Below are 24,436 nucleotides of genomic sequence, written 5' to 3' on the forward strand. Positions count from 1 at the left end.
CACTGTGTTATGTAAATGAACCACCTCAAAGGTATATTTACAGTCTGCGCTGAAACAGCACTCTGCCACATTATAAATGTACCTTACAGAGTCGACTTAAAGGCACGTTTTTGCCCCAAAGATAAACACGTTCCAAAGTTTAGTGGAGACGTGATTGATTCAGACACACAGCGGTGCGGTGATGGAACATTTTATCATGGTTTTAGGAAGGAATCAACAAACACTTTCACACATAACAACAGGAACAGATGTTGCCTTTAGAGAGGGGGAGATTACACAGTTTTGTATTTTCACACCAAAAGATATATAAAAAAAAACAACTTGGAGCTAAAAGTCAATTTTCCTGCTCTTTTCTTCTTTATTGTAGTATTCCTCTCTTTTCCTCTTTGCTACCATGTAGGGATATTTTAAGTGTAGCAGAGAGACAGTGTTGTGTGTGCATGTGTGACGCTCAGAGCTCAGTGATTCTGTGGTTTGTTGCAGGAGATTAACAGCTGCATGCTTATTCTTCACCTGTAGCTTTTACAGGTAGGATGACACAAGATGGTGGACTGCTCGGTTTTCATGCTTGAAATGTTTTAGACAAACCTATATTTTATACATGTAGAGGTTCAGCGGAAACATATTTATCTAAATTACAGCATTTTCTGTGTCTTGAATCTTAAAAATAAAACAAAAAAATTGATTTAATAATTGATTTGTATGGTAAAGGGTTATGGTGATTCTAGGGACTCTCAGCTGTAGTGATGGCTGTAAGGGGGGACCAGAAATGAAATGATATCCAGTTAGGAAACAAATAAGATCTTCTTATTTCTAAGTTATTCTTGTTTCCACTTTCTCCTTTCCTACTTCAGCATCATAACTTTTATAGTCTTGCTAGAAAAAAAATCTTGTCCCTTTGCAAAAAGGTGTTTTTGATGTGTTATATTTGAGAAACAAAAAGGAAAAAAAGGACATACGGATAATAGGGTTGTCGTGTGCTGTGCAGATTTTAAAGCCCTTTGAGGCAAATTTGTGATTTGTAATTTTAAGCTACCTGACCTGACATGACTCGAAACTGGCTTTGAACAACTGGTTATGAAACTGGCATGTTTCCTCCTCACTCTGTTATTGGAGAAGTAAGTATTTGAAGTGCAGAAAATAGGAAGCCTCTGCAGCACACACTTTGCTAAAGCAAAAGAGGACTTAAAGATTGTTACTGACTATTAAAGTCCATCGGATTCTGTGTTTTATTGCAATTTTAGTCATTCCTGACACAACAGAAAAAGAGATATGTGTGACATTACAGTTTGTGTATTATGTAATAGTTTCACTAGAGAAGTGGTAACAAAGTGGGAGAGTGAGGCTTGTGTTGCCGTTCTGCATTAGTGAGAATAAAAGGAAAACCCAAAGCTGAAAACATTACTTCTTTTGGGATATACATATAGAATGTATTTATGTGTCTATTATTCTGTGTTCAGATTGGACCTTTAGTGTATTCGTCAGCTCTACAGACCAAAAGATACAAAGAGATTTGCGCTCTGGGAGCTCCAGTGACATGGAAAGTCTCATGCTGCCTCCTGGTGTTTCCACAGAGAAAATACATTTTCACTGCAACTGCGACTGTTTTCTGAGACCAATGATGAATCCTATATGGGCCAAATATGATCAAAACATTACAGTGTCTGAATAAAACTACCAAAATAAAAGCCCTAGTTTAGGCTATAGAACATTTAGGTAAGTAATATGACAACCACATGCGACCACCATTGCTCTGCAGGAGCTACTGTCAGGTGAATTGCATTAAATTAAGATAGTTTAACAATAATAACATGCAGCATTAAATTCTACTTCCATATGAGTAAATTTCAGAAAGCCATGATCAATTCATGATGTTGTCATTTTATTAAAATTTCAGTAGATTTATTACAGTAATCTGTTAAAACATCCAGGCCTGTTTCTCCATTTAATAATCAGACTGCTGTTAAGTACCAACTTTATACAATATATACAGCTGAGCTAGAGGAGAATAAAGGGGACAAGAACACAAACATATATACAGAGTTACATTTTGTGTTGAAATTGAGCACTTTGGGTCACAACACAGACATTAAAAGTTTGCCTCAGTGCCTCTAGAGTTATAGATTATGACACAGACAAGCTAATCAGTTAATTCAGCAAAAGAAAGATTTAAAACATACAAAGATCCAATATGGACCAGATCTTATATTTCTAACACTCACAATCATCCAGTCTACTCGAACTTTTAGTTTGAGTGATTAATCTATTTGAGTCACGTGACGCAGACCAGATATAAAACCACAAACTGCATATTCAAGTCCAACAGAACATGACTGGATAGGACAGTAAAACATGACATGACATCCAGTGACTGCTTTCACTCATAAATGCATTATTTGGAGAGACTATAAGCTCAAAGGTGCAGTTATTGATGATTCAGAGCTTTTCGCTTCATTCAGGAAGAATCACAGTCGCTGATTTTCAAACCTAAATATGCAGTTGAAAGCTCTAAATTAGAGAGTAAACCTTCAGGATGTATGTTTCCGAAAGGTCAAGAGTGAAATGCTGTGTGCACGAGTGTTTTTCAAGAAATATGGTTTCAAAAAACAAACTTATGCCTGCATACAGGCTGTGACACATTCAGCTGCAGAGTGATCAACACCTCATTCTCCACATCCACTTTGAACCAATCTGACAGGGTCCAATCAAGCTGCAGAGGAGCTGCAGGAAGAACAAATGTTACGTTACTGAGCGTCAGCTGAAGAAAATGATACCAAAGCTATTTTGCTCACTCACAAAATCTATGCAGTGGTCAACACAAAATGAATCGCAGTGTGCAAAACGTGTGGGTCAAAAATTACAGACGAAGACGGAACAACTTCCAAGAAAATAAATACAAATCTTTATAAAAGCCTTAACGTTTTTGTAAATCTTATATATTCTTACTCTGTTGTTAAAATGGCATTACATTTGGGGAAGAGCGCATGATGACTTGTTGAAGACTCTTAATTCAAAGATTAGGACTTTAGACATGAATTAGGACTTAAGTGCAAAGACTTGCTTTTGACTTGCAAAACAAAGACTTGTTCCCACCTTGGCTAAATTATCCCATAATAAATAAACCTCAAATTGGAAACCACCGGACTAGATGACGCTATTATAACAAGAAAAGATTTTATTAAAAAAAAAAAAAACTTGTTCTTCTCAAAGGGCAGCGCTCTGAGTCTACGTCGTCCAAGAAAAAAAAGATGCGTGCTGTATTTGACAGAAAACTACAGACAGAGAGAGACCTCTAAGATTAAATGTAATTTACACATGTAATTGACAACATCAGAGTCAGAAAGTGACCCTGAAGTTGTTCTTGTAGTGTGAACTGAAACATGAGCAGAGAGCACGACGCATCTGTCCGACCTCTGTTCTTTAACCCGTATTAGCATCTGTAGTGGTACTGTATACAACCAACATCTCAATATGTCGCATATGTAAGAAGATATAAGGAGAACGTGTGTGTGTGTGTGTGTGTGTGTGTGTGTGTGTGTGTTTGAGAGCATTAAGTAGACAGATTAAGACTAGAAGGGTATTAAAACTAACAAGTAGAGCACTGAACCCAATCACATCACGGCTGGTGAGTCATTAACCCCTCAACATCAGCTGTGTCTGTGCGTTTGTGTGTTTGCATGTGCGTGTGTGGCACTAGCAGGCACGAGTAATGTCAGATCTTGAGTGATGCAGTTGACAGAGGGAAGGGCATTTTTCTAAAAGCGCTTAGAATGATGGATCACACGCACACACACACACTATCAGTGTTATCCCATGAATCACAGGCTGAGTACACTGACATTAAGACTACAACAAGAGGAGCAAGAAAAAAAAAAAAAAAAAAAAGAAAGAAAATAAAACATCAAAGACTGTAGCAGGCGCCGTGTACGAGGAGCATCATCCCTCCTTCTTGTTCCCCCAGCCGAACAGTTTGGACATCGGAGACTTTTTCTTTGGCTTGTCTTTCTTTATGTCTGAGAGGGAGACAAGCGGGAGGGGAGGTTAGTCAAAAGATGACAGAGGGGAACGTGACACGTGAGATTGGTAATAGTAATTCTGTGACAGCTCAATCAATAAACCCAAACAATTTTTATATTTTCGGCTATTTAAAAATAAAACTGAAAATCTAGACTCAAACAGAAGTAATCCCTCTCAGTCATCACTTATGACCCACCTGAAGTGTGTGGCGGTGTCGTCTTATTTTTTGTGTTCAGGACATTTTTGGGCATGTACCCCCACAGCGCCCAGATGAGGTGGATTCTGATATAATTCATATATGTAATATTGGTACACATCTGTATGTATCATAGGATTTCTTTCACATTCACTTTACACAAGCAAAAAAAAAAGTTGTGTTTAAAAGTTTGTTTCTATTCATTTTGAGTCATAAGCTAGGTCTGTTTCACCAGTGAGGGTTCACATAAGCAGAGGCACTGTTGCCATGGTTACACGCAGTTAAATGTAATTAGCATCCTGTTTCAGGATGTCAGTTAACCTTTGTTTGAGGCAATACAAGTTAAAAAAAAAACACCTGCCAGAAAATGAAAAAGCTGTATTTTCCGTGGCTGTGGTATAAAGCAGCATTTATCTTGCGTGATACAACATGTGTGTAAACTATCACATGACTGCACTCAGAGTTGGACTGAACTGTGAAACTTTGGCATTAACTTTATGAATACATTAAAATGAAATGGCTAGTCTTTAGCCCACGGTCGGCATTCACTCGCTGCAACATAACGACCTTTCACTGAAGTTCAATAAATCTCCTCAATTTTCAGCCCTGCTTTCCCGGTCATGAATTGCAAATGAAGGCGGCTTTAACTCTATTCTATCAGAGGGTCAAATTAACCAGCTACATTATCCATTTGTCTAATAGGAAATGCCGCTGACAAAAAGAGGGGGAGCATTTTGTTTGATGCTTTTTCCATTAGCAGTCATTAGATCAAATGAGATGAAAACATCGCCCGGTGGCACCCTTAAAAATGCAGCACACTCTCACACGCACACACACACACACACACACACACACACACACTTCCATAAACCACAATGAGAATTCTATCTACTTCAATTAGAGGCACCCATGATGGAAATCCTCAATTGGATAATTTATAAGCCAACTAAGTTGCAGTGACATCAGGGTTGTGATAACTAATGAACAGAGCGGGGGGTGGGGGGGGCAGACGGCCTGTGGAGGTGTTGGGAGATACTCACTGAAATTCATCATCATCTTGTTTAGCTGCTCGTCCTCCTCTTCCTCCCTGAGAAAGCGCAGAAAAAACAAACACAGATCAGTTCACACCTGTATGAACATACTGTATTCATACATTCAATGGAATATAGGGCTGCCCCCTAATAGTCAACTCAGCGTTGGTCAACCAGAAAGGTCATTAGTCTGTAAGATTTCATTGGTTGCTTAGTCGCAGGAAAAAACAAAAAACAAAAGGGAAGCTCTATTAGGAGCTGCACCATGTCAAAATAAATCAAAACCTATATGACTGGACTGTGTGGGAATTTAATTTGAAAGGACAGACACAGGAAGTGGCCACGCTCAGCAGTTAGACAGGAGTCACGTTACAAACCAATCACAGCTGACAGATATCTTTCTCTTCTTCTGTAAATATTCGTCTGATAAATAACGGAAAAGTTGATCATTTTGGTGCAGGGCTACCCAGAGCTTTACATCTGGCCCAAGGACGATAGGCCTACACACTTATAAACAGCACCTAGAAGAAGATCAGCTCTGCACTGACGTGGCGTGGCACGTGTACGACCCCTAATTTCCAGGGCTGGTACCTGCGGTTATTCCACAGGCTAGTTAATAACATGTCGGGCAGGAAGTCCAAAGTTTGGGATCATTTTGAGAAGGTGAAGGACGAACCCAAGGTGATATGTAAACTCATCTTCATTGGTCGACTACAAACATGACGTATCATCTGAAACATGTAAGTAGCTACATGCCCATTAGCCATTTAGCACAATCATTACTACTTTGCCGACAGCGTCATTAACAGGCGGCTCGCTCAGTGTGTGACGTGCACTTGTAGATAAAATATAGGCCTATATTAATGAAGGTTCATTAGTACGGTTTGTATTTCTCTGTAATGTAGCACAGTGTTAACAATGTTACTGATACTATTCTTTCTCACACCTTAAACTCAAACAGTTGTGTTGCCCCGCCCAAAATATATCATTTAATAATTACATTAATCTCATAAACATGCAGGCAACTAGTCGACTAATGGCCATAAATGACAACTATTGGTCGACAAGGAAAATTCTTAGTCGGGGGCAGCCCTAACGTGAGAACTGTGCAGTGACATTTTGTTATGTTGGCTCTACACTCGAGTACACTGGATTTGAAACCAAACAATGACCATGAGATAATGCTGATGCTAATCATTTCTTCTTTATCGATTTGATTGTTTCTTTAGTTTATTTATTCATTTCAATTTCATTCACAATTTCCCAGAGCCAAAGTAATGTCTTTAAACTGCTTGTTTTGTCTCACAAATAGTCCAAAACCCAGAGATATTCAATTTACAGTGATATAAAATTGAGAAAAATCACTATTCCTCAAATCTGAGAACCTGTAAACACTGAACATTTAGCATTTTTCCTCGATATACGACTTAAATGATTATAAACATTTGTAACAAATTCATGAAATAATAGTTTGAGCTTTACTATGAGGGTGAAGTGCCGACGTCCAGCTTTAATTTTAAGGGTTTCACATCCACATCAGCTGAAAAGTGCAGGCATTCATATTTATCATTTAAGGTAAAATCCTTTGCATTCAACTAGTGTCTAAAGTCTCGGACTCACAGACATCAGCAGGTATTTGGTATCTCCCCTGCTGATGCCCCGTTGGGACAACTTTACTTTTAGCTTGTTTCGGAGGCCTTTTCCATTCAGGGTCATTATGTAAGTAAGTAAAACACATTTTGAGTTAAACTGAGGTCGTGAAAATGTGTACAAAAAAGAGCTAAGACTCCTGTGTACACTCAATATGGACCCTAAAACCCTGAATTTCATACACTACAAACAATCTTCCACTTAACTTCCTCTTGACCATGTAACATTATGTCATCCAGAAGAATTCTTAACCATCTAAAATCAACAACATAATCTGTTGCTGTTATTAGGTAGAAAAAACGGTGGGGCAACAGCTGCTTTGGACCTTGCAAGGCCAGAAAATTATACAATTTTACATAACACGCTATTTCACATTTCCCACACAGTTTAACAAGGTTGATAACCAGACTGAGCACAAACCACAGTCTCCAAATTTTAGCGTATTGTCTTGCAGCTTTTATGTTTGGTAATCCTCTTAATAAAAATGCTTGAGATCCTGAAAGTCTGTTCTCGACCAGGTGGAATCAGCTCTGAATAACACACACGGGAGGCTCAAAAGCGTCTTCTCTGACAAGCTAGCACCACTCCAGTCCAATTATTTTTTACCAACATTTTGGATTTATAACATTATCCTGCAGCTGGTGGGCACCAACGTGTTTAATCAATTTTTACTTCAAAAGGGGAGACTTTGAAATTTGTGCTGTTGAAGATAATCCACATAGTTCATGACGAAAGAAATATAACATCTGCTAACCACGAGCAAATGACAACAACAGTACTTTGCAAACTCATACTGTCGCAACCCTAATCATTATAAATAACAGCAGCTTAGCCTCCACTATAGTCGTATACACACCTGAGTCTGTCCTCGTCCAGACCATCTACTATAGCGTTTCTGTCATTGACGATCTCCACCAGTTTGGCCATCAGCTGTTCTTCTCTCTTCCGGTCCCAGGCTGTTTTCAGATGTTCTGTACAAACAGAAACACATTTTAATCTCAGGTCTGTTTCATGTTGTGTCTTGTGTTGAATGAGTTCCCTCAAACTCTCACCTGGTTTGTCCATCAATCGTCTGAGCTCCTGCTCAACACTGGGCTGCTCTTCCTCCAGGTCCTGGGTCCTTCCACTACACACAAAACAATATATGAATTTAAACTGTTGTATTTGTTACTGTCATGTAGAGTTGTATGTCTATTGTCTTGCTGTTTGATAAATCTAGTTTTGCCTCAGTTCCGAAACTATTCAGATGAGCTGTACCATCACTGCCTTAACACATTTTCCATGATCTCTGGTTGAAAGCTTCATTAAGTAGCCTACACTGAGTAGATTAATGACACGGAGTTAAGATCATTTTGCCAAACTTCTATAGCAAAGGTCCAGACTGGACTTTCATGCTCAACAATTTTTTCCACCATTTTTTTTCTCACAAAATTCACAAATCTATCCAACCTTCACTAAATTTGGTGTTCAGAGGACAGCACAAAAACATTTGCCTGTGATATATTCGTTTCATTTTTGTGTAAAATTTGGCCAAATTCCAAATGGGTGTGGCCTATTCGACATAAATTGCCAGAATTATAAAAAACATACACTGCACCTAATGTATTTACTGATAAGATTTATACACTGATGGAATTCAAACTATAAATGGAAAAAAGACCACATTTATATACTGTAATGCTTTTCTACCTTGCCAGACAAAGCACATTACAATCTTTAGTATGTACTGTACCTCTATCTACCATCTTCCTCCTGAGCCACATATACAGGTGGTAAAACAGCACCATATCTATGATTTATTTAAACCTGCATTAGCTCAGTTTTTGGCCACTTGGGGGCAGCAGAAACAAGCTGTAAACCCAACATTGGTATAAATTTATAGTTATTGCTCATTTAGATATCCAGCAATTATAGAACAGAAAAATGTATTTGAAGGTAAGTCCAATATTCACTCAACCTTTAGCTCCATTTTGGTCTGAGAAAAATATCTAGCTCTTGCACTGCTTGATGCACAATGTTCACTAGACTGTCATTAACTTTGCCTGTCTCCCATTTGGTGCTGGGCAGGTAGTGTACACGGGGTTTATAGGACTGAAACAATTAAGTTGCAGTGTGTCAAAACCAGAGGTGTGGGTTCAAGTCATATGACTTTGAATTGAATCATAATCGAGTCACAAATCAGATGACTATAGACTCAAATTAACAAAATCAAAAAAGACTTTCAACTAAGTAAGTAAACTAAATACTTGATACTTTCTCTGAGCCCAAAGATTAAAAAGTACATTCTTTAAAAAGTACCACAAATCAATAAATTTTCCTTCAATTATGAAATCTACTAACACTATTAACACTATTTATTCCAAGCAAGTCCGCACTTAATTCATCAGATCCACTTTGTTTAAACCAATCTGACAACATCCGGTCAAGTTGGAGGAGAAAACAATGTTACCTTACTGAGTGCTAGTTGGAAAAACTATACCAATGATAGTTTCCCTTGTGTACAAAAACTACACAGTCATCCACAAAAATCAAATTGCAATATGCAAAACAGGCAGGTCAAAAATTACAGACGGAGGTGCAAAAACTTGTTTTGATAAATACTGTAAATACACATTTTAAAAAAGCATTTTATGTAAACTGAATCTATTAATCTTTTGTTAAAACGCATTACATTTGATGAAGAGCGCATTATGACTTGTTTAGGACTCAAAACTCAAAGTTTAGGACTTGAGACTTAGTTGTGACTCGCAAAACAATGACTTGGTCCCATCCAACCAATAAGCTTAAAGACACTAAGACACGCGGTTGCAGGGCAGGTGATCATTCATGAGCGACCTCTTTCACACTACACATCAGCATTTGATCCATTGATAACATAAAACTATCAATTTAATGTCCATTAACTCAGTTCCCAGCAAAAAAAACATGAATTCTGACACTGTCTGTATTTCAATGCAAATCTAGATTCAAAAGCAGAAAATGTTCTCAATATTTTTTTGTTATATACATAAAATTGCAGGGTTGTGGCCTTGGTAGAGGTTTAACATGAATTTATGAAAGGAATAATTGCGGTGCATGTGTGCTGTTAAGTAGCATCCTGCTTCACGCTGCAGCCAGTGGGGCGCTGTGCCGTCTCGTTCCAGGACGCCCTGCTGTGGGACGGGGGAGGGAGGACACTGGGAATTCAAACTGTCAACCTTCTGGCCACAAGTCTGTTTCACTAATCGCTAAATAGTGGCATGCCCCTTTTCTAAGTGCGTTGTGTGTATGTGGGCGTACTCACATGTAGACCAGTTCGGACTCCCGGCGCATGGCCACCTGCTTGTTCCTGATCAAGTTGAACCACTCGACCATGAGCCCATCCATGAGAGAGTCATCTACGCCCTCTGACACACAAACACACACAGTTTAATCCCATATACACACCTTCTGCTAAATCCGAGAGGGCTCATACAATAATGAGTGTGTTTATCTCACCTTCTTCAGAGCTGCGGAGCCTCACCTCCAGCTCCACTCCCCTCCTCTCCCACTCGTTCAAATTATCTTCAATCTCCTTCAGTTCCCTTATGATTTCATCTTTGGGAATGTAGTCTGGTTTAGTCTACAGACGTAACACACATATATGCAAAAATTAAAATGGAGGATGTGAACCAAAACATGGATCAAGAACGCAGGTGAACATGACCATCCCATCCCAGTGCTGTTATTATATGACATCCTTAAGGCCCAGACACACCAAACCATCCTAAAAGAAGTAGTGATGACGAAGGCCGACTGTTGCGTCAACTCTTGTCACCTGTGTCTCGGCTGAAATGTTGCACTGAACACACCACAAAGACTACAGCCCAGAGACAAATATACGTGTATGTTTTGATATCTATGCTCCAGCTAACATCCAACCACATGTACATTCTGCACCTGCGTGAGAGGAAATAACTCTCCATACCAGCAGGTGGAGGTAGTCTGTATTTGTCACTAAAAAAGGAAACCAGACGACCAACAGGACATATTTAGGATGCTAGTTAGCCAGTTAGCACATTGACAACACAACCCAATGTTAAAACAACAGAGGATATTCACTGTGCACCAGCGAACTATAACTCAAACCAGTATGAACCATTTCTGCTGAATGACTCAATGACTACAAAAATAATCTTACCTTACATAACAAGTTTGTTTCAATCTCACACCCTCTTGACTTTAGCCTTTTTTTTTCTTTCCTCAATTCAGTGTCTCTTCTTGTGCACTGAGCTGAACGGCCAATCAGAGTAATTTCATCTCTGACACCTATTCAACAAGCCTAATTGGATGAAAACAAGACTGGGCCTACTACTGCCAACGATGCAGGACACACCGCAAAAACTAGGGCAGCAGACACTCACAAACAGCCTTACAATGACTGCTGGCTGATAGTGTAAAAGGTTTTCCTATCCTTCAATCAGTTGGTTATCAGAGAAATGTATTTTTTTCCCTTTAACACCAATCAGTAGATTAAATAAATTAAATGTTATTTATTTTTAGTCTTTTATATGTCTTTCACAAGCTCATTTTATCTATCAACTACTTAGTGTTCCTATTATTTTGGTTTTGGTAATGTTACACACTTAACCACTTCTATGTACTTGCTAACTTTGTTAGCGTTAAATGCTTTAGCTATATTAGAGCTTATACAGTGAATAGGCCTTAGCTCAGTCTGACTGAACGATGATGTATGAACTAAAGAATTTTTTTTTCCATTGACGGTTCAGGTACCTTGGAAATCTTTGCCTCTGTCTTGGTGCCATTTGCAGTCAGATCTTTTTGACCATTCTGGAATCCTTAAATAAAAAGAGACAAAATACAAAAAATTGATATAAACCCACTAAGAACAAAGACAAAAGAGGGAGGCAACCCTGAGAGGTCTGAATCATGTTTGGCTAATTTTTAGGAAGACCGTTTGTGGTATAAACATTGTCCTATCCATGTATAATAAAAGAAGATTGGCTACAAGATAGCAATGTACAAAATTTTTCTTTCTTTTTAGTGGATCATATTTAAGCAGAATAAGGTGTTACCCTTTGATGCAGGTGGAGTGACAGAAATGCTCGGGGTCGAAGGATGCGAGGAGGGAGAAGGCCCAACGGACAGTTCTGAAGTCTGAGGCTTTCCGGCTCCATTAGCCCATGGTTTTGGCGAGGGCTGTGACAGAACAGCCGGTCTGTGGATGGATAGAGGACGAGCAGGAAAAGAGAAAAAGAGAGACAGAATTTAATTAATGGCAATTTATCTGCTCCTACAAGTAGTCCCCTTTTCTACAGTGCTTCCTTTTGATTCATGAGTGTGGGAGGAAAGGTCATCCGGGGGAAAGGAACTGAGCACTGAGCATATGTTGCACCACGGAGGACTCTACTCAGTCTTGACACCATTTGGGGCTCACATGCATGTGGCGGAAGAGGAGAGACTGAAAGCTCTGACTACAAATGATGGCCGAGCCATTTGGAGGAGCAGCAGGTACAGGCTTCCTGAGGGAGGCAAGGTTGGATAGATGGATGAAAGACAGGATCAAAGGATGGATGGATGGACAGGACATCAGGAGAGATAAGAGATGTTGATACGCTGTGAAGCCCGCCCACGTACAGATACTCCCTGCTGGAGGTATGACAGTAGAAACTGAGCCAGTAAGGGCAAGGAATTAACCAGAAACACAGAACATGGAGGAAACACTGAACAAGATAATGCCAATATAACACATCTTACTTGGAGATGGGTTTGAGCTTTGACCGCCAGTCCGCAGGAGACTCATTGTTTTCTGATGCTGATGAGAAAAAGGAAATGAAATCTTGAGTGTTTTTCACTTTCGGGTTCAGCTCATGAATTACACCCATCAACTATCCAGTGTCACTTCCTGTTGTTATCATTTCGTTGATAGAGCTATTTGCCACTGACAGCAAGTCAAATTTAGGGGAAGAACAAAATAAAAAGCCCACATTAACTGCAACCTGCTGTGTGTTCTGATTCCACTTATTGAGCACCATGAAAATAACACGAGAGCTGTCATCGAGGCATCAATGAGTATGTCAAACATTAAAAAATCCCCCCCAAAAAATCCCATGGAATGCAAATGGACATTTTTCCTAAAGGGATCTATTACACAACACAATGACAGATTCATTCTTTACCTCTGTGAACAGAACGTGTAAGAAACTAATCCAAACTCAAGGTACACCGTGTAGCTTTTCTTTGTGCAAGGTCTTCTTCATGTACAATGTAGAATTTACAGAAGAAGACCATGAGATGTGGGTTAATAGCTCTGGAAAGCTAGTGAACCCTTGAGCCTGTATTACTGTGTTACATCTGAACAACTATTAAAACATGAAGCCAAACTGAACTTGAACAAAATCATGTTGTGTCATTGTTCACTATTAACCTGTTCACAGTTTTTTTATCATATATATATATTTTGTTTTTTTCCATACTTTATATATTTGCACTCCTTCCCACTTTGTATTGCAACCGATGCACAACAATCTGGATTAATTTAGATTAGTTTATGACTTTATGGCGCTGAGCAAGCTGAACTATTTATTTAACACGACGAGTTTTCTGTCATGTAATTCAACACAGCTCACAGCTTTGAACATTAATTTCACAACTTAATGTGTGATTTTGCATGCATTTGCCATATCATAATACGACCAGTGCTTTCTGATAGATCATACCGTACACAAATCAGGCTTTCCCACTCACTGCTCCCACACACACCCACAAGAACACGCATTAAAACAGGTTTAACTACTCTGTGCAGTTATCAAAGTGTGTGAGTTGAACCTGAGGTGTTGGGTGATGCCCTGCCGGGCTTTGGGCTGCCTCTGTCTGGAGTTCTTGCTCTGACTCCACTCTTGCCGGATGGGCTCGGAGTCCGGGTGTCTGTCGGAATCTGAAAGTCGGCGAGGATTGACGGGTCTGGTTTCAGCCTCACTCTCCCTCTGACTCCTTCTGTCTCCTTCTTTGGTGTCTCCACTTGAGAAGGTCTGATTGGAGATGAAGTGTTATTAAATGCTGTTATTCACCAGTAGAGGTCAGGCTGCAGCACGACACCATAAAGTCTAGTCATGTGAGTGTGGTTAGATTACTTACTTGTCAGTTTTCTTTAACACTACATTCGTCCACAATGGCTTGCTGTTGTTATTGTTGTTCTCCTCAGCCAGTTTTTTGGAGATGACGGCTGCTGCCGTTGCTTTAGCCTTCGAATCTCCACCTACACCTGCTGCTTTAGCTTTCTCCCCACCTGTGTTCAAGCTCTTATTTGCTTCCTTTTGGCCAAGACCACCAACATTTACAACCACAGTGACGGCCTTCCCTGCTGTGGCCTCCTGCACCTTACTAGTCACATTCGTCCCTTTATTTATGTCAAACTTGACAGTTGTCGTCTGTTTCTCTTCATCTTTAGCTGTGTTATCTGACTGTAAGAACTTAAGCTTGGACTGCAGTGTCTTCGCAGCCGTGGTGGAGGTACGGGGAGCAGCAGTGGGCCTGGTGTTGATAGAAGTGGTTGTTGTGGTGAAGGTAGATTCACAAGTAGTCCGTGAAGCTGTGGGTTTGGAGACAACAGATGTCTGAGAGTCTTTAGAAGCAGAGGAGAGACTTGAAGCTGGCTGGGAAGGAGATGGAGTAGAGAAAGTGGAGGAGAAGCTGGGAGGGGTGCTGGGTTTCTCCGTCAGCCATGATGGTCTCGGTCTGGAGGGTGTGTGAGTGGTAGTGGTTGTGTTTGTTTTGGTGGAGTCTGGTAGAGGTGTAAACTTGGAAACAGGGGTGTTTGTGGGTAAATCTCTGAAAGGTGCAGGTGTGTTTGTGGACGACAGTGACCTAGAAGACAGAAAGCACAAGACATATAATTGTTGTAGTGTGTAATACTCGGATTTCTACCATCTGTGGTAGGAAGAACGATAAAGGACTTTCCAAACAGCCTAGAGTTCACTTTTGATTATTTATGCCTTTATATTTCCCACATCACTGTAAACATGATGTTGCCTTGTATTTTCAGGTTACAGAGATTTTCCATATATGTTAACATTCTATGTATCATTTTGTCATATTGATTATTACGTTGGTCTGTTCTGTACACACATCTATTGCACCTCTGTCTATCCTGGGAGAGGGATTCCTCCTCAGTTGCTCCTCCTGAGGTTTCTACCATTTTTTCTAATTAAAGGGTTTTTTGGTGGAGGATTTTTCTCTTATCCGCTGCTAAGGGTGTAAGGATGGAGGGTGTCATATGCTGGACTGATTTTTCATGAAATGTAAACTGTAAATGTCACACAAATGGACGGTGACACGGAATATAGTAAGCAAGACACAGGTATAACGGCTCTAGGTTACATTAGCCACTACTAGCATACACAGATCTCCAAGCAAACTGCCAACGGTTGAGTTGCATTGTGGGTAATGTAGGTGTCAATTATGACAAGCAGGAAGAACGTGTCTGCTGCACCAATTTTGATTGTATTCTTCCCTTAATTGTCCATTGCGAGTCAAACACTGTTATAGGAGTGCAATGAAAAATGAGTGGTGTACTCTTTTAATGCATAATTTAAATGCAAATTGATTAATCAGTTTATAATTGCTTTTTCAGATTTATCAATTAGTTAACTTTTTTAACACTCTCAACTCTATAAGCATCAGTTATAATTAAATTCATCTATAGGTCCTTACTTTGCACAGCTCCTGTGATAGAGCTTCCCGTCCACTAGATGTCGCTGCACCAGGTGAACGTGCTTGTTGCATGACACACATTTGTTACTCAGGGTGCCTGTCTGATGGGATTTCTCAACCACAACATCCTAAAAGAGGGGAAGAGAGAATGTGTAAATGTTTAGGAGAGTATTACCATACTTACTGAAACTCGTCTGAGGCAATGTGGGATTTTTATTTGTTTTGCAATAGCGGTTTTGCACTGACACAACAGAGCAGCGTAGGTATTTGGGTCATCTTTAATGAGTTTGGCTTTGCAAATATTTGTGTAAGATATTCAGGCAGCAAAGATTACCTTTGTAGCATTTCTGGTTTGTCTTGGGGAAGGAGAGGGCTTTGAGATGTTGGAGGAGGGGGGAGGGCTGTTCTCTCTGGCAGGGGTGGAAGAGGGAAACACCTTTGCCACCACCGGCTGGTTCTTCTTCCCAGACGGTTCCTCTGTGGGAGCGTCAGCTGGGCGCTTTATACCTCCCATACCACCAACTGCAAACACATGGATGAAGAGAGTGATAGAGACACATGAGACAGGAAGAAGGGAACAAAGGCAGAGGCGAACACAGCCAGACACTGATACTCACTCGGGGAGCGTCCATGGAAGTAGTTGTAGTACTGTGAGACGTATGTCAGGATACTGAGGCGGTCAGGGACCTTAAGAGCCACCATGTCTTCTGCATCCAGCAGTGCTGGAATTCCCAACTCCTCCTCCGCAACCTTGAAGGCCTGCAAAAAACATCGGCTTTATCCAACAAAACAGATGCAGCTCAGGGTGAATTTTTAGCTTCTAGACCGAGTGGCCAAAGATTGAAATGGACCAATAAATCACATGAAAAGGAGATCTGACTTTCTGAGACCTCAACATGACTTTCTGCATCTTAACACACTTCAAACAAGACTTATGCTGCTTAGTATTCAAGTGCATGTTTGGCACTGTGAGTGTCCCACAGAAAGTTTTCTGTCAAAAGGAAACTGAAAAGCTTTACTTTAAGTGGGTCTTCTCTTTTTTTTTTTTTTCTCAAATGAATTCTGGCCAAAACCAGTGTGTTTTGACACTGAGGAAAGCAAGAGCGCAAATACATGTTGGCAGTTTCGAAAAAGTTTCCATTTGTATTCCTAGATGTCCATCCTACCTTTGGATGTGGAAGTGTGTTTTGTGTGTTGGAATTAATGTTTTCTATCATCCATATTTGTTTTTTGCATATCCTAAATAAATTCCCTTTGGTTTGTTGTGGTAAAATTCTGGCCACAGATTGAATCTACAATTTATGTGTTGAAAGAGAAAGTGAGTCAGGAATTTCCAAAGTAGATTCACATTCAGCGATTTCATGGAAGCATAAAAGGCGACAAGCAGAGGCAGGCCTGAAGAGTGCAAGAGGCAAAACTTAATCAGTAATCTGATGATCAGGTACGCCATAAAAACACTGTTTACTTTGCTGTGCCCTTTAATCTCTTACAGCTTGTTGTTTTTAACTGATCTGTTCCTTTCGTTTGTCTCAGCTGATCCTGAATAGTGTCAAACAATGGCTGCTAATTTGGGCTTTTGTTCAATATCACTTCAAAGAGCAACAGATGTTGATCTTGTGTCAGTTTCAGAGCTCAGAGTCAAGTTATGGAGCTCCTCAGAGAAAGTGAAAGTAAAGAAAGCCATAAAGCAGCCACGTCAAAGTGTCCAGACTGAAACACTTTGTATTTGGCAATGACTTTTCCTCTCAGCTATGTTTGAACTCTGATGTTTTAGAAAATTCCCAGTTACCTAACATTAAGTGGTGCTGATGTAATATCCAGAGCTAACATGCACGTAGCAGCAATTTATCCCTGCAAGGTACATTTACTAGTAATTCATTCCTCAATTATTTTTGGCTTGATTTAAAGGCACAGTGTGTAGGATGTAGTGACATCTAGCTGTGAGGGTGCAGAAATTAAACTTCTCCCATGTGCCAAACGTATGGGAGAACTATAGTACCCAGCCATAGACTGTATAAATAATGGACATAGCTTACATAACGGCACCCGCTGGTTTATGGACTGCTGTTTTGAAGCCTTGAGTTTGGCATTTCAGCCACTGCCATCTTGGGTTTTTTTGGAGCCATAAGTAACCATATTTGGACGAGAGGCTGGAGCTGCAGAGGAGCAAGGGGTGGGGCTGACTCAGAAACTGTAGTGACACCTTGAAGACAGCCTGTCACTCAAGCGGCCCCACCCTTAAATATGCAGAACCTTGGGCCATAATAAAAATGTAAACAGGTAAGATCTATAAAAATTTAACCTCCGTACAGCTGTCATGTAAGGGAAATAAGCTATAGAGCCCAAAACTGTTTTTTGAACCAGGCTGAAAACGTGTTTATTTCTGCTGTAAAGTTGGGCATTTTAACATGGGGGGCTCTGGGGATTTACTCTGTTTTGGAGTCAGCCTCAAGAGGTCATTCAATGAACTGCAGTTTTTGACACTTTCGCATTGGCTTCATTTTTCAGCCCCAGAGGATGCCACTTGTGGTCAACACAAAAACGCGAATGGCCCTGCTTAGAGCCAGTATTTGATTTGTCCGTTCTGGGCTACTTTAGAAACAACTTGGTGGACCCACTCTGTATGTAGATACACACACTTATTTTAAGGTAACAAAAATATATCTATTCTTATTAGGGCTGCCCCCAAAAGTCGAAGATTTGAATAATCAATCGGAGACCCCTCAGTCAGCTGAGACTGCCTAAAGTCGAGCAAATGTGGGGGGTTTTATGTCGGTGTGATAGTCACTGTGCTGTGCAGTTACTTCTGTTTTGATCCCCAGATTTTGCTAGTTGTGATTAAGGAGGTTTCTGCAGCATGAGCGCAGTTAGCTTGTTTACTTTATTACGTGAATGCTGCTGTCACACTGAACGTCCCGCTGAGCCCTGTTCAAACTTTAAAACTTTGGATGGCAAAAAAGGAATTGTCGAATATTTCTATTAAACTGCTGAATCTGATTTGACTGACATAATTCTGAGTCTGGTACAGTCCTTATTCTTATTTTCAGGTCATTATAAACTGACAAAAACTTGTGATAAATATTATATACCACTTTTGCCCACAGGTGCCCCTAAATCCTGCTAGAAGTATTTTATACCCTGCATTGATTACATCCATTTTTACGAGCTTGTGGTCTTCCTTAATGCTTTTGTTGACACATTGCAGCACATCTTAGCATGTTACTGCCACCTGCTGATTAGTGGAATAGTGTGACACCTAGAGCGACTGTATCACTCGAAATAAACAAATCGGGGACCCACTAATGGACCAACAGCTCCATATTGAAACTAGAGGTCTTAAACTCCACAGGGAGCCTTTAAAGGAATACTTCATCCACTAAGTGATTATTTGTTTATCATGTACTCATCCCATGTTAAGTTGAAGTCTTGAGGAAAACCTTGTTTTTCTTGCATATCTCCACAATCCAATGGCCAAGAAAATTCTTGATGAATTGAGGTCACAGGGGTCCGCGTTTAACAACAGCAAAATTAAATAAAAACATCTGTTTACAGACTCACACAACTATAATTCACAACTTATTTATCCAGTTGTGTGCTCAGTACTTCCCAAAAACATGCATTTTTGCTAAAACCATAATATTCAAAACACTTCCGCATTAACAGTCTCACGCATGGATGAGGAGTGCAATTGGTGTTAAATGCAGACCCCCAAGACTTCAAATAATCAAGAATGTTCCCCTTTTTTGGATTCATCATTCACTGTGGATGTGAATGTGGAAATTCAACACAACACAATGGGTCTCATTCATGAAACGTGAGCAGAAGGAATTTGTGTGTAAACTGTTCGCAGACGGAAATTTACGTGCGTGTCCGCATTCATCAATATTTTAGTAGCTCCGATCTTTTCGTAGCTACTAACAAAATCTACTCCTGCTCCTGACCACTCGTAGTGCTTGTGTAAATTTAGTAAAGCACATAAATATTGCTTGTCACTATTGGAAATTACAATTTTAATTCGTATTGCGCTCTGTTATGTACACAATACACAGATGCCTTTGAAACACGTAATCTAAACATGACAAAATATTAAAAATATAACACATTTAGTTAAATTAGTTGGCAATTAGCAGGTTTAAGATCCAGATTAGGTTCATGATTGTGAATTATCTATGTAAATCGACTCAATAGATTACACGTTCTTTCTACATGTTGAATGATGATAATAAAAATATCCGTAAGGACAGCCGGATCACAGCCTCTTCGGCCTTCGGCCGTTCCCACTTCATTCAAAACCCCACAAATGAATCTTCTGTTTGTTTGGTGACCGCTGTATTTTTTGTGTGTGCTAATAGGCCATAAGGTGAACGCAGTTATCATTTCATCTCGTTCCGACATCTGGGGACTACTTTACTTTCTTTACTTCATAAAAAAGATCGATACATGTTCAGCTAATCAGCGGGAGTTCGTAGCTCATAAACCCGCAAGAGTCCTGTGATCGGGGTCGTAATTCGGCACTTGTTCCGCCTGAGCGTTATTCACTGGGTCGGTGGTGAAGTGGCGCACATGACTCGTGCAACGGACGGACGGACAGACGGACGGACAGATAGCCACGTATCTTAAACAGGTAATACATCTGGCTACATCTTTCCCACATCAAATATCCGTGATCACCTACACCCGCGTGCGTAAAAGCGCACACAATTCCGTGTCCTCTCACCGCGGATGCTGTGATTTGATGGCCCGGTACTCATTGTAGCCCACTCTTAGATGTCAGAGCGGAAATCAGTTTCTGTGAGAATTTTTCAGATTCACCTTACGGCCTATTATGCGTTTCTTTGCCTCCAGTTTCATATCAAACCATTTACGCTTCACCTCTGACATGGTTCTTTGTACTACGGAGACAACATTAACAGCATCTGTTACCTCCCTCCAGGCCTTCGCTTTGTCTGTCCCTGTCACACCACTAATAACTGAAGAAAATAAATTTTTTCTTAAGTCCACTTCACCCCAAATTATTTCGATCTCCGCTTCGGAAAAATTCTTTCTTCTTTCCCTCTCTGTCTTTGTTTGCGCCATGACTGACAGGTCAACAGGATGCACCTACACCTCTTTATATGGTGGTCATTGGCTATTCATGGGCGGGGATTTATGCTAATTGCTGATTACCGGGAGCGCGCTGTCACTTTACGATGGATTGGCATTCATGATCATACACACGTGTTTACGATCAAATCTGAGTTTCCCGCCGGCGTTCCTGAATCCGGAGTAGGTTTTTAGTAGAGTAGGCTTTTATGTGCAAATCTACACACAGATTTACTCACTTTTCATGAATGAGACCCAATGTGAGTAAGTAACATACTAATGATCATTTAGGGAGTGATGTGTCCCTTTAAGTCAGGTGGATTCCTCCTCTGGAGACCATGAATGTCTGTAGATCTACTATACCAAAAAGCTGTGTGTACTCCAGGTAACAAGAGTTTGTCTGAACAAAAAATCCAAAACAACATCAAACAAAAAGGTCAAAATGCAGCATGTAAACATTTCTTACCAGTTTGTTGTTCTCATAAACATCCTCCTTCCTGAGTGAATCAAAGTCACTGCAACAGAGGATGGGAAAAAATTTGTAACAAAACATGTGATCCAACTTCCCTTCCTCATTCGTTTGTTTACCAGCAGTCTGGACCAAAAATGTGTCATTTAGTCATGCACACATATGAACACATATCATGACACTGACAGTGTGACAGATCGATTCATTACATGACCGCTGTGGTGTCATATGATCTCATGTCAGTTTGTCATACAGCTGAACCTTACAGAAAGCTCAGCCTGCATTCATAAAGGCATTACAGTGTCTATGTTCAATAAACCGAAGCAAAGCCTTTAACCAACGTTTAAAGCTTCAGCCCATGTAAACATGAAATGTGCCGCCACGCTCGTCTGGCTGCAGCGAAAAAGTGGAATGGAAAGCACTGGAGCAGCTGTGTCTCGTCTTAAAATGAAACTACTGTCTGTCTTCCATAATGGCCTGCCTGGAACAAACCCAGGCGTCTCTGTGTGAAACTGGCCAAAGCTCAACAAGAGATGGTGAGTCAAGTCTTTGGAATATTCAACCCAAAGCCTAACATGGACAGATCTTATTCAGAATATCTTGTGCTAAAAGACTTTTCAGCTGTCAAGTAAAAAATATTAACCAATAAACCCTGGCGGGAAGTTATCAGGAAATCCTGAAGGAAGGAGGTGGTTTTTTGGAGTGGGTGTGTAACACATTATCAAACTGTAAGACATTCAAAGTAACTTTAATTTTAATCTGTAAGTGCACCCTAGTCCATCCAAATAATAAGTAGCAGCGGCCACAGAGACAGGAAGAGCTGAAATGTTTAGTTGACTAAACGACTCACGTCAATAGGCAGAATATTAAACACAATTTTTGATTGTTACTTACAAGTTTAAGTTATTAACACTCAAAACATCCAAACATACAATAATTTCTGCTTCTCAAATGTCGAAAACCTGCCGCTGTTCTCCATTTCATGAAGTTAAAATCTGAACATATTTGGGTTGCGCACTGTTTGCCAGAAAAGACAAACATTATAAAGACATCACCACCGGCTCTGGGACGTTTTTCATTACTGTCATATATTTTATGGAATAAGCAAAAAAATAATAATAATAATCAAGTATGGAGGCTCTGAGAGGTGAGGTGATTTTTTTTTTTCATTTTTGCAGGCAATGTTGGCCAAAAAATAATCAAGAGATTATTTAATGATCATAAACATCATTCCCTGTTAGTTTTTGAGTCTTTTGAAGCAATGGCAAGTCGTGTTTTAAGCAATATGCCCATCAACAATAAGTCTGTGATTGCTTAATGACGTTCCAACAACTGGATTTTTTTTTTTTTAATACATTGCTTGACACCATGATCTTTCCATGTACAGGCCTAATACTTCAGTGTGCAAGATGGGTGGCTGTAATGGAAGAAAATAATGACTAAGGCTCAATTACTCAGCCTTGTTAAGTTCAAGTTGTAAGTTCATATGAAGATGATTTCATCTTGAATTTTACTTTGATGACACAGATCAGACCATATAAATTCAGATACATGGTTTTTAAAGTAATATATTTTTATGCTATTAATTCAGTTGCATCTAATTCTCAGTATTGAGTATTCAGAAGTGATTACATTACATTTATGGCTTGATCCTCCAGGATTTTACCAGATCAAAGCCTGAGATCTGAATGTTGCTTACAAGCCTCAGTTCAACTTGTTTTTAAGGGAGTTAAGTCTCAAGTCCTTTAAGTTAAGTTTAAGTCTTGAGCTTTAAAGTAACAGTGTGCGAGATCAACGGAAATTTAGTGACATCTGCTGGTGAGGATTGCAGATTGCAACCGGCTGAAAGTTCTCCTGGTTAGAATTCCTTCAGTGTTACTTGTACAGGAGAAGTACACTCCTTTCCTAAACAAACAAACCTGGTGATTGAAACCCCTAAAAAAACTGAATAAAGTGGTTTCACGGTACAAAAAAAAAATTCAGTGTTTTTTCCAACGCTCTCGTTAGGGAGGGGCTAATTACACACAGTGGCTGACATATAAACGTAATTGGCCCTATCTAGAGCCAGTGTTTGGTTTGTCCATTCTGGGCTACTGTAAAACATGACTATGCAGATTAAAACAGCTCATTCTAAGGTAACAAAAACACAACAATTATTATTTTCAGGTGATTGTACACTAAAGAAAACATACTTATTCTATCGTTATATTCTATTACTGTCAGTATGTCCTAAATCCTGAGGATAATACTAAGAATCGAAAAAGATGATTATGATGTCCAGTAAAATTAGTCAATAAAGATAATAAAATCCAGTCCAAGTGTAAAACATACAGACTCCACTAACACTACATGGTTAGTGGCCCTTGCTGCAGACCTCAGGGGGGCCACTCTGGTTGTATTTTGGCCCTCCTCGGTCACTGAGCTCTTCAGTCCACATCTGAGCTGCTGTTCCTGTTTTTCCAGCAGACCCATGAAGCTGAAGTTTGTTCCCTTCTATTAAAGAACAGCTGAACCCTACCATAAAGCTGGGAAGTAAAACCAATGGACTCCTTCTCCTCTATAGTTTATATATATATAAATAGCCAGAATACATCTGGCACTGCTTGGTGTTTTACAACACTAGGAAAACCACTTAGTCCCTGCGTGTTGTCAAGTCTTCTGGTTTCACTACTCACATGAGATCGGGTCTGTGTTTGTGGATGAGCGCGCAGAAAGCCAAGCCGTCCCTGAAAGACGTGGTCATGTTGGTGATGGACACATCCCGGTAGCCCTCACACCGGAGCTTGCACCACTGCTGCAGCGCCTTGACGGCCGACATCCCCGGAGTTCAGAGCCGAGCTGATCCGTGTGTGAGTGCAGCGGCGACCGCTGTGTTAAGACTCCCGGAGCTCCCCCACTCCTCCTCTTCCTCCCTCCAACACCAAACTTCAGAAAGTTTCCACAGCAGCTTGGACACGCTGGATCCAGGAAATGACAGACAGCAGGACTCTGTGTGAATGTGTGTGTGTGCTGGCGTGTGTGTGTGTGGGAATCACCTTCTCTCAACTGAGAACATGGAAACAAAGTGGATGTGACACCTGTGAAAGGTCGATAGTGACGCTGTATGGGTGGAGTTCAGTCCGCCTTTTGTGTTTCTGTTAACCCTCTCAGTGTGTGTGTGTGTGTGTGTGTGTGTGTGTGTGTGTGTGTGTGTGTATAACCTACTCATGCAGACTTATCACAGGGCCATAGATAACAATTTAGAGATATGAGTTTATGAGTCCAAATTACTGTAATTTGTTTTACATCTTAAATATTGTT

General features: G+C 40.2%; 1 protein-coding gene across 1 annotated transcript; it reads right to left on the minus strand.

Moving 5' to 3' along the window:
- Positions 1 to 1,861: 1,861 nt before the first annotated feature.
- Positions 1,862 to 24,190, minus strand: micall2b (mical-like 2b). The gene is made up of 16 exons (XM_050044456.1): positions 23,812 to 24,190; positions 21,134 to 21,182; positions 16,203 to 16,344; positions 15,920 to 16,107; positions 15,586 to 15,713; positions 14,011 to 14,739; positions 13,702 to 13,904; positions 12,631 to 12,688; positions 11,949 to 12,091; positions 11,647 to 11,711; positions 10,372 to 10,495; positions 10,178 to 10,280; positions 7,947 to 8,020; positions 7,751 to 7,865; positions 5,254 to 5,300; positions 1,862 to 4,013 (listed from the first exon to the last, which is right to left on the minus strand). The coding sequence occupies exons 1-16, from the start codon at positions 23,952 to 23,954 to the stop codon at positions 3,937 to 3,939; spliced, it is 2,388 nt and encodes a 795-aa protein (XP_049900413.1). The 5' UTR covers positions 23,955 to 24,190; the 3' UTR covers positions 1,862 to 3,936.
- Positions 24,191 to 24,436: the final 246 nt, after the last annotated feature.

This window comes from Epinephelus moara, chromosome 5, assembly GCF_006386435.1.
Source record: "Epinephelus moara isolate mb chromosome 5, YSFRI_EMoa_1.0, whole genome shotgun sequence".
In the NCBI taxonomy this organism is placed as follows: domain Eukaryota; kingdom Metazoa; phylum Chordata; class Actinopteri; order Perciformes; family Serranidae; genus Epinephelus; species Epinephelus moara.